At 39.3% G+C, this 13,393-nt stretch overlaps 1 protein-coding gene across 6 annotated transcripts in view; it reads left to right on the top strand.

Annotated features, from left to right (window-relative positions):
- The window catches only part of NCKAP5 (NCK associated protein 5), a 1,099,478-nt gene that overhangs the window by 404,934 nt on the left and 681,151 nt on the right, over positions 1 to 13,393 (top strand). For all 6 annotated transcript variants that reach the window (XM_065931416.1, XM_065931421.1, XM_065931418.1 and 3 more), the window contains one exon: positions 11,256 to 11,329. In XM_065931416.1, the coding sequence (XP_065787488.1) occupies positions 11,256 to 11,329 (74 nt within the window). The remainder of the gene's footprint in view (positions 1 to 11,255; positions 11,330 to 13,393) is intronic.

Raw genomic sequence — 13,393 nt, 5'->3', positions numbered from 1 at the left:
TGGATTTTTTGCCATTGAGTTAGTATGAGTTTTATATTTTAAATATTAACCCATTATCAGGTATATGATTTGCAAATATATTCTCTCTATTCAGAAGGTTGTCTCTACCTTTTGTTGATGGTTAACTTTGCATCAGGGGATAAGGTGGCAGGATGGCATCACTGATGCAATGGACCTGAACTTGGGCAAACTTCAGTAGATGGTAAGGGACAGGGAGGCCTGGCATGCGGCGGTCTATGAGACTGCAAAGAGCCAGACATGATGGGGTGACCGAACAACTTTGCTATGCAGAAATTTTTGTTTGTTTGTTTAATGTAGTCCCACTTTGTTATTTTTGCATTTTTGGTCTTTGTTTTTGGAATCAGATTTAAAAATTCATCACAGAACACTCATGTCATGGGGTTTGCCATCTATTTTATCTTTTAAGAATTTCATGAATTCAGGTCTTACATTCAAGTCTTGTAATCTATTTAGAGTTAACTTGGGGATATGGTGTAAGATAGTGGTCTAGTTTCATTCTTTTGCATGTGGCTGTCCAGTTTTGCCAACACCGTTTATTGAAGAGACAATCCTTTTTAAATTGCATATGCTTGACTCCTTTGTCACTAATTAACTGACCGTATAATAAATATGGATTTATTTTGGATTCTTTGCTCTGTTCCATTGACCTGTGTTTCTGTTTTCATGTCAATGTCACATTGTTTTGATTACTCTAGCTTTAAAATATAGTTTGAAATTGAGGCGCATGATGCTTTGTTCGTCTTTCTCAAGATTGCTTTGGCTATTCAGTCTTATGTTTCCATGCAGCTATTAGAATCATCTGTTCTGTTTCTGTGAAATAATGTTGGAGTTTGATGGGTATTGCATTGAATCTATAGATTGCTTTGAGTAACATGGACATTTTAACAACATTAACTATTCCAGTCCATGAGCATGAAATATCTTTTCATTTCTTTGTGTCTTCAATTTCTTTTATCAGTGTCTTAGAGTTCTCTGAGTACAGGTTTTTCAACTTTTTGGTAAAATTAATTTTAGGTATTTTATTCTTTTTGATGCAGTTGTAAATGGGACTGTTTTCTTAATTTCTCCTAGTATATAGACATGCAACCAATTTCTGTATATTGATTTTATGCCTCGCCATTTCACTGAATTTGGTTATTAGTTCTAACAGTCTTTGGAGAAAAGTTTAGTCTACGGCCATACCACCCTGAACATGCCCAATCTTGTCTGATCTCGGAAGCTAAGCAGGGTCGGGCCTGGTTAGTACTTGGATTGGAGAAAAGGTTTTCTACATATAAAATAATTTAATCTGTGTATAGTGACAGTTTTACTATTTTCTTTCCAACTTGGATGCCTTTTATTTTTCTTGCATGATGTCTTTGGCAAGGATTTCCAATATTATGCTGAATAAAATTGAGGAGAGTGGACGTTCTTGTCTTATTCTTCATCTTAGAGGAAACATTTCTAGCTTTTCACTGTTGAGTATAATGTTAGCTGTGTGCTTCTCATATATGACCTGTATTGTGGTGAGGTACATTCCCTCTGTGCCCACATGGTTGAAAGTTTAGAATAATGGATATTGAATTTTGTCAGATGTGTTTTCATACATTTATTGAGATGATCAAATGATTTGTGTTCTTCATTTGGTTAATGTGGTGTATTGTATTACTTTGCAGATGTTGATGTTGAACCATCCTTACATCCCTTGAGTAAATCCCACTTGATCATAGTATATGATTCTTTTAACGTATTGTTGAATTTTATCTTCTAATATTTTGTTGAGGATTCTTGCATCTGTGTTCATCAGGGTTATTGGCCTGTAATTTCCATTTTTTGTGATGTTTTTGGTTTTTGTGTTTGTCTGGTTTTTGGTATCACAAAAATGCTAGCCTCATCAAATGAGTTTTGAAGAATTGCCTCCTGTTCAACCTTTGAAAGAGTTTTAGAAGGATAGGTATTAACTCTTCTTTTAATGTTTAATAAAATTGACTAGAAAAGCCATCTGGTCCCAAACTTCTGTTTGATCAGTAATCAAAAGCCTCCCACAGTCTCTTTATGTGCTTTGGTCTCTTCAGATTTTCTGTGTCTTCCTAATTCAGTCCCTAAAGAGTCTGTGATTCTAAGAATGTATTCATTACTACTGTGTAGCCCAGTGAGTTGGCAAGTAATTGTTTAGGGTAGTCTTTTAAGATCCTTGCTTCCCTGATAGCTCAGTTGGTAAAGAATCCATCTGCAAAGCAGGAGACCCCAGTTCGATTCCTGGATCAGGAAGATCCCCTGGAGAAGGGATAGACTACCCACTCCAGTATTCTCGGTCTTCCTTTGTGGCTCAACTCGTAAAGAATCTGCCTGCAATGCGGGAGACCTGGTTTGATCCCTGGGTTGGGAAGATCCCCTGGAGAAGGGAAAGGCTACCCACTCCAGTATTCTGACCTGGAGAATTCCATGGGCTGTATAGTCCTTGGGGTCACAAAGAGTCGGACACAACTGAGTGACTTCCACTTACTTACTTAAGATCCTTTGTATTTCTGTAGTATCAGTTATAACATCTCTTCAATTTCTAATTTTATTTATTTCAGGCCTCTTTTTTTCTTGGTTAGTCTGGCTAAGGGTTCATCAATTTTGTTTATCTTTTCAGAGAATCAGCTCTTAGTTTTCCCGATCTTTTCTATTGTCCTTTTAGTCTCTATTTTATTTCTATCTGATTGTTACTACTTACTTTCTTTTGCTGACTTTGTACTTTGCTTCATCTTTGTTTCTTGCTTCTTTAGATGTAAAGTTAAATTGTTTTTTTGAAATTGTTCTTGTTTCTTGAAGTAGGCTGATATTTCTTAGAGCTTCCCTTTTAGAACCATTTTTGCTCCATAGGTTTTGGTATGTTGTATTTCATTTGTCTCAAAGTATGTTTTTATTTCTCTATTGATATTTTTCATTGACCGAGTGGTTGTTCAGTAGTCTGTTGTTAAATATTCACATATTTGTGATTTTTACAGTTTTCTTCTAGTAATTGATTTCAAGTTTCATGCCATTGTGGTTGGAAGAAATGCTTGATATGATTTCAGTCTCCTTAAAATGGAAATTCGTTTTATGGATGTCCTAGAGAATGTTCCATGTGCACTTGAAAAGAAGATGTCCTGCAGCTTTTGGATGGAATGTTTTGTGCATGCTAAGTGGCTCCAGCTGTGTCTGTTTGTGACCCTATGGACTGTAGACCACCAGGCTCCTCTGTCCATGGGATCCTCCAGGCAGGAATACTGGAATGGGTTTGCTGTGCCCTGCTCCAGGAGATCTTCCCAACCCAAGGATTGAACCTGAATCTTTTATGTCTCTTACACTGGCAGTCAGGTTCTTTACCACCAGTGCCACCTGGGAAGCCCCAGAATATTCTGTAGATGTCTATTAAGTAGATCTGATATAAGTTGTCACTAAGGCCAATGTTTTCTTATGAGTGTCTGTCTGAATGTCATCTTATTTGGAGTTCTCTGGGCTTCTGAGACCTGGATGTCTGTTTCCTTTCCCAGGTTAGGGAAATCTTCAGTCATTATTTCTTCAAATAAGTTCTTCCCCTTTCTTTTTTTCTTCTCCTGAGACCGTCACAACATAAATGTTAGTCCTCTTGTTTTCCTACAGATCCCCTAAGATCTCTTCACTTTAATTTTACTTATATTATTATTGTTGTTTTTGTTGCTTAGTTCATATGTTTCCTAGCGTTGTCTTTTAGATCACTGATTCTTTCTACCACTTTATATAGTCTACTAGTGAATTCTTTTAGTGCATTTTTTAGTTCAGTTATTGTGTTCTCAGCTGTGTGTACTTCGTTATTTTTTTATCTCTTTGCTGAAGTTCTCACTGTGTTCATGTATTCATCTGTGTTCAGTGAGCAGTGTTATGACTGTTACTTCTTTGTCAGGTAGATTACTTATCCCCATTTCATTAAGGGCTCTTTCTGAAGGTTTGTCTTGTTCTTTCTTTTGGCGCATATTTCTGTTTTGTCATTCTGCTTGATGCTCTGTTCCTATGTTTTGGGTGAGATGGTGGCTGCTCTGTGTCTTGAAGTACTGGCTTTGTGTATGTGAGGAACTTTATAATTCAACCTTGCCCTGGTGTTTGGTTGTCTTTTGAACCTTTGTGATTGTCTTACAGCCTGATTTATTCTTGACAGGTTCTGGTTGTTGAAGGTGTGTCAAGACTTTTCAGTATTCCAAGGGGAACGATCTCACTTGGTACTTTGCTTTAGGCTATTTGAAAGCCAGATACTTGGGGAACAGGTTTTGAAGTATGCAAATATATAGTCCTGTGGACCATATTCATAAGCCCTCTGGCCTTCAGACCAGGAAATCTGGAGGTGACCCTTGGGTAGCATTTCCGTAAATCAGACCTCTAGACAAGTGTATAAGCTCCTTTCTGGGAGGTATCAGTGAACTCGGGGAGGTCAAGGGAGGATGCAAGAATGGTGTCTTATATTTCCCAAGCATGCCTCTGTACTCTCTAGATGTGTGCAGACCTGAAGCCTGTCCCTCAAGCTGAATCTCCAGGACAAGTAAATTGTCCTTTTTGTAAGAAGACTGGAGGTGTGTTTCAGTCCACTACCTGTACAGTGCCCTGGATGTAGCATCCTGTCAAGAACTATCTTTCCAATTGTTATAGTTCCATGGGGCCCAGGAATGCAAATCCCCTTGCCCACCAGGGCCAGATGATCAGGGGGGCATAGTCTGTCTGTCTGGGTTGCTTGAGCTTGCTGGCTCTAGAAAGGCATCTGGAATGCATGGGGATGGGACATGCTCCTTGGCTTCAGCATGACATCAGGGAAAATCCTTGTCTGCGTGCCCCTGCCAACTTTAGCAAGGGAGTGGGAGAGTGTCATAATTTCACACTAGCTGGTACCAGGCAGGGAGTGAGGGGATGCCATACCCACTCATCCCTGCCTGCCTTATCAAGGCAGTGGGAGAGCCCCCATCTGCCTACCTGCCTGTGCTAACAAGGGAGGAGGGTGCAAAATGGCATCTGCCAGCACTCCAGTCTCCAGGAAGAGCTCCCACCATCCTGACCTCCCCCAGAGGATGCTTGAAGATTGCATCTGAATCTTCTTCACATTCCAGGCACTTTTCAAACTGCTGCTTTTGCAGTGGGTTAGGGCCAATGAGGCTTCGGTGGTGACTCCTGGTAAAGAATCTGCCTGCAATGCAGGAGACCTGGGTTTGATCCCAGGGTCAGGAAGATATCCTACACAAAGGAATGGCTACCCACTCCAGTATTCTTGCCTGGAGAATTCCATTGACAGAGAAGCCTGGCAGGCTACATTCTATGGAGTTGGACACAACTGAGCGACTAACACTTTCACTTGTTTCTAGGGCAAATGAGACCTCACACAAGCCTTTTAGGAGAATCTCAAGTCACCTCAACTGCTGACTAAAAAAAAAATGCACATCCTAAAAGTTGGGAGTTATGTTTTAGTCAGTGGACAACACTGAGGACTTAAGGCTGAGAGACAGCATCTCAGATAACTCTGAAAGACTGCTCCCAAGAAGCAAGGGAGGGAGCCAGGTATACAGGAATTTTTGCAACAAAGGCCAGGTAGTCAGAACCTCAAAAGATTACTGTTAACTAAGGAAAACCAGATATTTCAAGTTAAGGAACTTGGGACTCTTCTATATATGCAAAGATGCAAAGTCTGGGCTCATTGAAATCATTCCTTTGACATGTACCTCAGGTCAGTGTCCTGTGCTTCTTATCCTGGTCTTCTCAGGAAGTACCATCAGAGGTGGCTGTAAGCAGCTGGCTGCTATATGTGGGACAGATCCTGCCTCCATCCTGAGTTCTCTCAGGGCTCACCATCTGGGCAGCTATAACGTGATGGCTTGAAGTCAGCAACGTACTTTGTTTACTTATGTGGCAGATGGCATTTTTAGTTCACACAGGCTTTTGGATTCCTTGAACGTAAGCTCTGCCGGTTTCTAAGCCAGACATTTTTGAGGCTTGTTTCTTTGTTGTAGGTTCCAGGGCTGGGCTGGCTGATGTGGGGAACAAATCCGTCATCCTGGGGAGAAGCTCTGTGTTTATGAGATCCCTCCCTGTTGTGGGACTCTGCACCAGGGATGGAATTTTTGGTGAGCTTGCATCTCTGCATTTTCTACCAATCTCAGTGTGGTCCTTTGATCATGTGTTGTGGAGGAGCAGTTCAGCTAATTTTCAGTTCTTTTTTGAAGAATAGTGTCCCATATATAGCTGTAGAGTTGGTGTGTCCCGGGGCAAGGTGAGTTCTTGATCTTCCTGAGCCTCCACCTTGGAACACCTCTCCCTGCCCCACCCACCCCAACCCCTGCCTTGCACATGTATTTTTATTTAAGGGAGGTGCTTTACTTTTTGAATTCAAATAAACCTGGGAATGTCTTTCTGTTGCTTTGTTACAAAGAATCTACTTTATTGGGATTATTTATGGATTAAGACTCAAAGGTTTCAGTGGACATCTGGACTTGCCAGAAGCTATGCAGTTAACCTTTTTAAAATCCTTGGTAGGAGACCCATTTGTCTGTCTGGGTGCATGCAGTCTTCCAGCCCCCACTCCAAACATACACACAGTTTTTTTTCAGCCCTTTTGTGGGTGGAAGTGTGGATGATTTTCTGTAAACTCTACCTGGAGTGTGAGGAAAGTTTTTGATGTGTAAAATCAAGCGTTTTTCTTTTTCTTTATTTTATGCTGAAATGTCTCTTTAATTATCCCTTTGATCATTGCTTACCTTACAAATCTTGCCAAATACTCAAAAGCTATAATTAATAGACACATCTACATTTTCTGACCTAATATCCAACATGTCTCTTTTCATTTTCGTCTTTATCCTTTATTTATCTAGATTGTTTGTCCTTCACAGGACTGTGTAAGTATTTTTATTGCCACTTCTAATATAAAATCTAATGTGGGTTTGTCATAAGGAAAATGAGTAGAATACAATGTTCATCATGTTAATAACTATATTTGAATATAGTTTCTATGCTGAGTGACATGAGAAGTAACTTCTAGGCAAAGCAAGCCTGATGAAACTGGCATTTTTCATGGATAATGTTACGATGAACACTGACACCAAGGACAATGCGGATATGGTATATGTTTTTCTTCTAGCTTGCATGCACGTGTGCTAAGTTGCTTCAGAAATTTTTCTCCAAGGTCTCCCAGTGTCCAGTGTCTCAGGCACATTGGAGAGCTGTGTTATACTGAGGAAGACTTTTGCCATCCCCTTTCTTTTTGCCTGTGGCTTTGATACTCTGGAATACTGGAGCTTGTGCTGAGAACTTGCAGTGTGTGCTTTATACTCAGGCTGGCACCATCGGCACGGTTGCCACGGCATTGTCCTTGCAGTGAGTGTAATGCCAGTGTGCCCCACTGCCAGCCCCACTGTGATCATCCTCCATCGTTTCCTGGGAACTAGTCTCCAAACGTAAATGATTCCCAAGAGGATAAGTCTATCTTATACTTACAGAGTGATAGGGAGTTATTATTAGTTAACAGATCTTTCCAATTCAGGAGCCAGAATTGATAAATGTATGAGGTGCTGCCTAAATTCTCTTGGGCAGGGGAAAACATTTCATTTAACAGAAAGCACATGTAAGCATCATCTTTTCTCCCCTCAATTCATTTAAGTTAGTGTCTATTTGCATGTGTGTGTGTATCTGTGTGTGTGTGTACATGGGGGTATAGGCAATACCCAATAAATATGCAAGTAACATAAACTGGATATTAGAAGTAAGCATGCCATGGAGAAAAATTAAGCTGAGAAGGATGAAGAATTCATAGTCTTAGTTTTCCATTGTTTGTGGTTTAAGATGTCATTATAATATAGCTATTTTTATGGACAATTGGGTAAAACTACCTTAAATGGAAGCACTCTGTTATTTGAAATAGCATTTATGGTTTAAATCGTAATCCAGATATACCTAATTAATGGTTGAAAATCTGTATTATTACTGTTAATCTCTGACTACCTATTCTAAAATCCAACTATAATTGAAGGAGCATTGACTTAAAAACCTTGAAGCTGAGTAAGAGAAGTGAAAATGCATATAACCTTCACCTTGTAAAGTGGTTTGCCTTTTGAGAAGAGGTTTGATCCTATGGAAATGGCTCTGTTCACTGCTTGCCTTGTGTTATATGCTTAAACTGTTTTATTTAATCCTTACTATACCTCTTCAATTATTTCTCTCTATTAAAAAAAAGTAAGGTTTAGAGAGATTAAATGACTTGCCTGAGGGGGCAGAGCTGCTGCAAGTACCAAAACCAGGATTTGAACCTAAATCTCTTTGATTCAAAGATTATATTTGTGATCACCTCTTAGAGTCCACTTTTGACTTGAGCTAAGCAGGATAAGTAGAACACAGATCTCTTGGTTTAAATGTAACTGTTTTCTAGAGCTTGCACACAGTTTGGCCCCTGCCTTCCTGTCCAGGGAGGGCTTCCCTGGTGACTCAGATGGTAAAGAATCTGCCTGCAATTCAGGAGACCCGGATTCGATCCCTGGGTCAGGAAGATCCCCTGGAGAAGGGAATGGCTACCCACTCCAGTATTCTTGCCTGGAGAATTCTAAGGACAGAGGAGTCTAATGGGTTATAGTCCATGGGGTCACAAAGAGTCTGACATGACTAAGTGCCTAATACTCACTTCTTATCCAACTTCTTTTTAGACTATACACCTCAGGCTCTGTTCCCTGGCTCCATTTCAGTTCCTAAATACCACATTTGGGGGTCTTTGCTTATGCTGTTTCCTTTGCCTTTGGTGTTCTCCCCCCTCCTCCTTTCTCTATATGCTTGCCTATTTCTCTGCCAAGCCCCAGACCCAGAAGTCATTTGCTCAGAATCCTCTTCCAGCCATGGTATATAAAGGAGGTGCCCTCCCGACTTAAAGTCCTTCCTATCATCTGTTATTTCCTTCCTAGCATGTAACCAACCTGAAATCAATCTGATCACTTCCTTGTTATGTATCTCTCTACAGAATGTAAGCTCTCTGAGGGCAGGAATTTTCTCCCTTAGGTACTACTATATCTATGAAGTTAGAACAGCACATGATATATAATAAATGTTGAAAAAATTTGAATGAAGACTGGATGGGTGACCTTGAAGTTTATATATTTGCCTCTACTTAGAAACACTGTCTTTAAAATTTTTTTCAAAGGGTGTATTTGAAAATATCTTTAAGAATTTTGAGTGTTCTTATCATGTTTAAAACTTGATCAAGATACTTAATAACGTTACCACAAACCATTGCAACTTCCTGCAGTAACAGATTTCTGCTTTGCTTTTTATGTCAATGGTCTTGTTTAAATAACTCACCTGAAAATGCATATTAATAAGAATAAAACTCTTCGGCTAATTTTCTGCAGTAGAATTATGGAAAGCTATTTGAATAGTTTTGCTAGATAAGGCCTTGGGATGCCCTCCAGTTTAACTGAAATATTGTAGAAAGGTGAAAAGGCTTCTCTCCAAGGCTACACAGGTCCAGAAACTTGAACAAAGCCCTTTCTGTCACATAAGGGTCAGTTCTCACTGTGTCTTCTACTCCCCCACCCCCACCCATTGTAGTCAATAGTTTTATAGAAACAACTGATTTTATATAGTATTCCATCAAAATAAAAATGTTTTAAAAAGGTATCAGTATTAACCTGAGTTCCTAGTTTATCTTAAATCCATAAGATATAAAATGGTAACTTTCATGGGTACCTTAACACTGAAATCACTGCATACTCTTCTGTCTAAGGCTGCTGTGATGTAGACACAGAGGCCTGTGGGCTCCTCAAAGAGAAAGGGAAAGAAGTATTAGGTTCAGGATGAAATAAATTATACAAGTTTTTTTTGTTGTTGTTGTTTTCTACACAGTTAGGAATTAAAATGATTGCATGTGAACCTCATATTCAGTAATCACAAATTTAAAAAAAATTAGGTTCAATAACCTACAGATTCTATGAGCAGTTCTCATGTAATTAAGAAATCCCTCAGTTTTTGGAGATATTTCTTGAAAACCTAATTTGATTTATACAAATTTATGAGTATTTCTAAACAAGATAAAGCGTGCCTTTATATCTTCTGAGAAGCTAAAGATTGGTTTCCTAAGGAAATAAATAAGATAAAATAAAAAGAAAAGGAAAACCAAGAACAAATTGCATTGTTCATATAAGGAAATGAAGGAAAAATAAACATGTGGTTCATCAATATAAACAATATGCCCAGTGAAGGAGGGCAATGAATATGTAGTTTCTATATAGCTCAAAAATAGTGTTTTTACTAGAAAGTGATTTGTGTAAAATCAGTATAATCAAGACCTGCACTGTCTACTTTATTCCTCCTTTTCTAAGGTTGGCTCATTTCCCATCCTCTCCCAATCCCATACTTTTATATGACTGCTGCTGCTGCTGCTGCTAACTCATGTCAGTCGTGTCCGACTCTGTGCGACCCCATAGATGGCAGCCCACCAGGCTTCTGCATTCCTGGGATTCTCCAGGCAAGAACACTGGAGTGGGTTGCCATTTCCTTCTCCAATGCATGAAAGTGAAAAATTCAAAGTGAAGTCGTTCAGTCGTGTCCGACTCTTCGCGACTCCATGGACTGCAGCCTACCAGGCTCCTCCATCCATGGGATTTTCCAGGCAAGAGTACTGGAGTGGGTTTCCAGTGCCTTCTCTGATACTTTTATATGGCAAAGCATATAAAACATGGGCTTCCCAGTGGGTACAGTGGTAAAGAATATGCCTGCCAATGCAGGAGATGGAAAAGATATGAATTCCATCCCTGGGTCAGGAAGATCCCTTGGAGTAGGAAATGGCAACCTGCTCCAACATTCTCCCCTGGAAAATACCATGGGCATGGGAGCTTGATGGGCTATAGTTCCTGGGGTTTTAAAGAGTCAGGCTCAACTGAGCGACTAAGCACACAGCATACATACACATAAAATACAGTGTAAACGACTATGAAATTTGGTTTTTCTCTGTGATTAAGAGGATTTTTATGCTGACTTGATAGAACTCCAGTTCTCTTCCATTTTTCATTCATGGAACCATCATAGGATGTGGGGAAAAATTTATTTGTCCCCAAATGACAATGCATATAAGTCATAGAAGCATCTATTCCTACAAATGAGAGGGACCAAGGGAATTATCTTGTCCAAAATCATCCTGTAGAGATAAAGATGATCTTAGAATCCTGATGCCTATGGTAATGAGGTTTTGTCTTTGCCTTTGTCTTTGGTGTAATGAAATTTTATTTTTCTATGTGCAGGAATACATGGACTCCAACAAATACATTGAACATCTGTTAAATCAACTTGAGGAGCAACACAGAAGTCTCTGGAGGTGAGTTAAATCTACTTCTTAACTTAATAGCTGCATCTATAGCTTTAATCTTGATCACAGAAGCATGGAGTTGGCAAATGATCTCTTCTTCTACTTGGTTGCCAAAAGCACCTTTGGGGGCAAAAATCAGCAGAGGCTACCTAAAGAGTTCCATTCTTTTAATTAAAGTAAAACAGTGGTGTCAAAAGTTGTCCTTGAGTGAAGGACCTGCTCAGAGCTTGGAGGATGGTAGAAATCATAACACTTGCCAAGGTCAAGGAATGCATTTGTCCACAGCCATGCAGCAAACTTATATTGTAGAAACTAGAACCCAAATTCTCTGGCCTTTGCCTGCCTAAATATTATTTATGTTTTTATTTTATTTTTTCATTTATTTTTATTAGTTGGAGGCTAATTACTTTACAATATTGTAGTGATTTTTGCCATACATTGACATGAATCAGCCATGGATTTACATATGTTCCCCATCCCGATCTCCCTTCCCACCTCCCTCCCCATCCCATCCCTCTGGGTCTTCCCAGCGCACCAGCCCTGAGCACTTGTCTCGTGCATCCAACCTGGGCTGGTGCTTCTATAATTGAAAGATTGAGAACACTTCTGCTTAAAATTTCTGCTTCTCTTTGTATTAAAAAATACATATTTCAAGAATGCTGTTGAATAGGTCTCCCATGTTTGGTTTGGTTTTTGTTTTATGTGATGGATTCTGATTCTAGGTGTGAAAACATCTGCAGGTAAATTGGAAAAAGAGGAGAGTATTATATAAGTATTCCCAAGTAACTCATTCCTTGAGGCTTCTAGGGAATGGAGATTATTGTGATAGGATTATCTAGATCTTTAAAGTCCATGTGGTCATGTTTTTGCCAGTGCTAGTATGGACTCTGAATTCCACTTACTAAATTCCTATAGCTCTTGTTATCTGGAATAAATATGCTAGTGCTCAATTACATGATACCTTACACTGCATCAGAATTATTGAATATAATTAGCTTCCTCTCTAAGGGGTCAATAAGCCCCTAAAGTCCTTTATGTCTTATCTCCTCATGGCATGGAGGCCAGTTCCCCCTCTGTGAAGAAGTGAAGTGAAGTCGCTCAGTCATGTCTGACTCTTTGCGACCCCATGGACTGTAGCTTACAAGGCTCCTCTGTCCATGAAACTTTCCAGGCAAGAGTACTGGAGTGGGTTGCCATTTCCTTCTCCAGGGGATCTTCCCGACCCAGGGATTGAACCCCGGTCTCCTGCATTGCAGGCAGACACTTTACCGTCTGAGCTACCAGGGAAGCCTCCCTCTGTACACAGAGATATTAAGAAGGTAAGTATGACCTAACCCTGTGGCTTTCTTGCCCAACCTCATCCAAATCCATTTTACTCATTTGTTCTGCTCTGATGTTAGTTTTCCTACTAGGAAACATGTTGTTCAGTCTCCAAGTCATGTCCGACTTGTTGTGAAACCAGAAAACGTATCTGTGGTTACAGTAATAGACAATATTCTATTTTTCTACCTAGAAGAAAACTGCTAATAGGATACAACAAAACTGTACAATTTTTAAGTCCACTTGTCACTAAAAGACACATCAGTTAACTTTATATAACTTGATGCAATATTCGTTAGATTTGATTTTGAGATCTATAACTTGGTGATGCAGTTTTCTTTTGAGAACCAGTGTGTACCGATAGCAATGTATTTATGGTTATATGCCTTTTAAATTATATTTTCCATAGATGTACTGCAAAGTATATTCAACTGAGTCGTAACATTTTCTTTAAACTATTTGTATAAAATAAATTCCCCCATCTTTCCAAAGAAAAATATATGAATGCTGAATACCATCTGATGAAATAAATTATACTTTATTAATAATTTGGTCAGTGTGTTTTGTATACAGTTTTGAAGAGGAATAATAGTTTCACACATTTTTGAATCAAAAAACCTGCATGGAAAAGGATATTTCCCTGCTTTCTTAAGGTAGTTAACAAAAACCTTTGGTTTTCTCTGATATGATTAAATTAAAATCTCATTTCAGGCACAGCTATCACCTAACCTAAAGTAAGAATTTTGTGGGCAA

This window comes from Muntiacus reevesi, chromosome 3 (genome assembly GCF_963930625.1).
Source record: "Muntiacus reevesi chromosome 3, mMunRee1.1, whole genome shotgun sequence".
Taxonomy (NCBI): Eukaryota; Metazoa; Chordata; class Mammalia; order Artiodactyla; family Cervidae; genus Muntiacus; species Muntiacus reevesi.
Note: the sequence above shows the minus strand (reverse complement) of the source record. Positions and strands in the feature narration are given on the sequence as shown.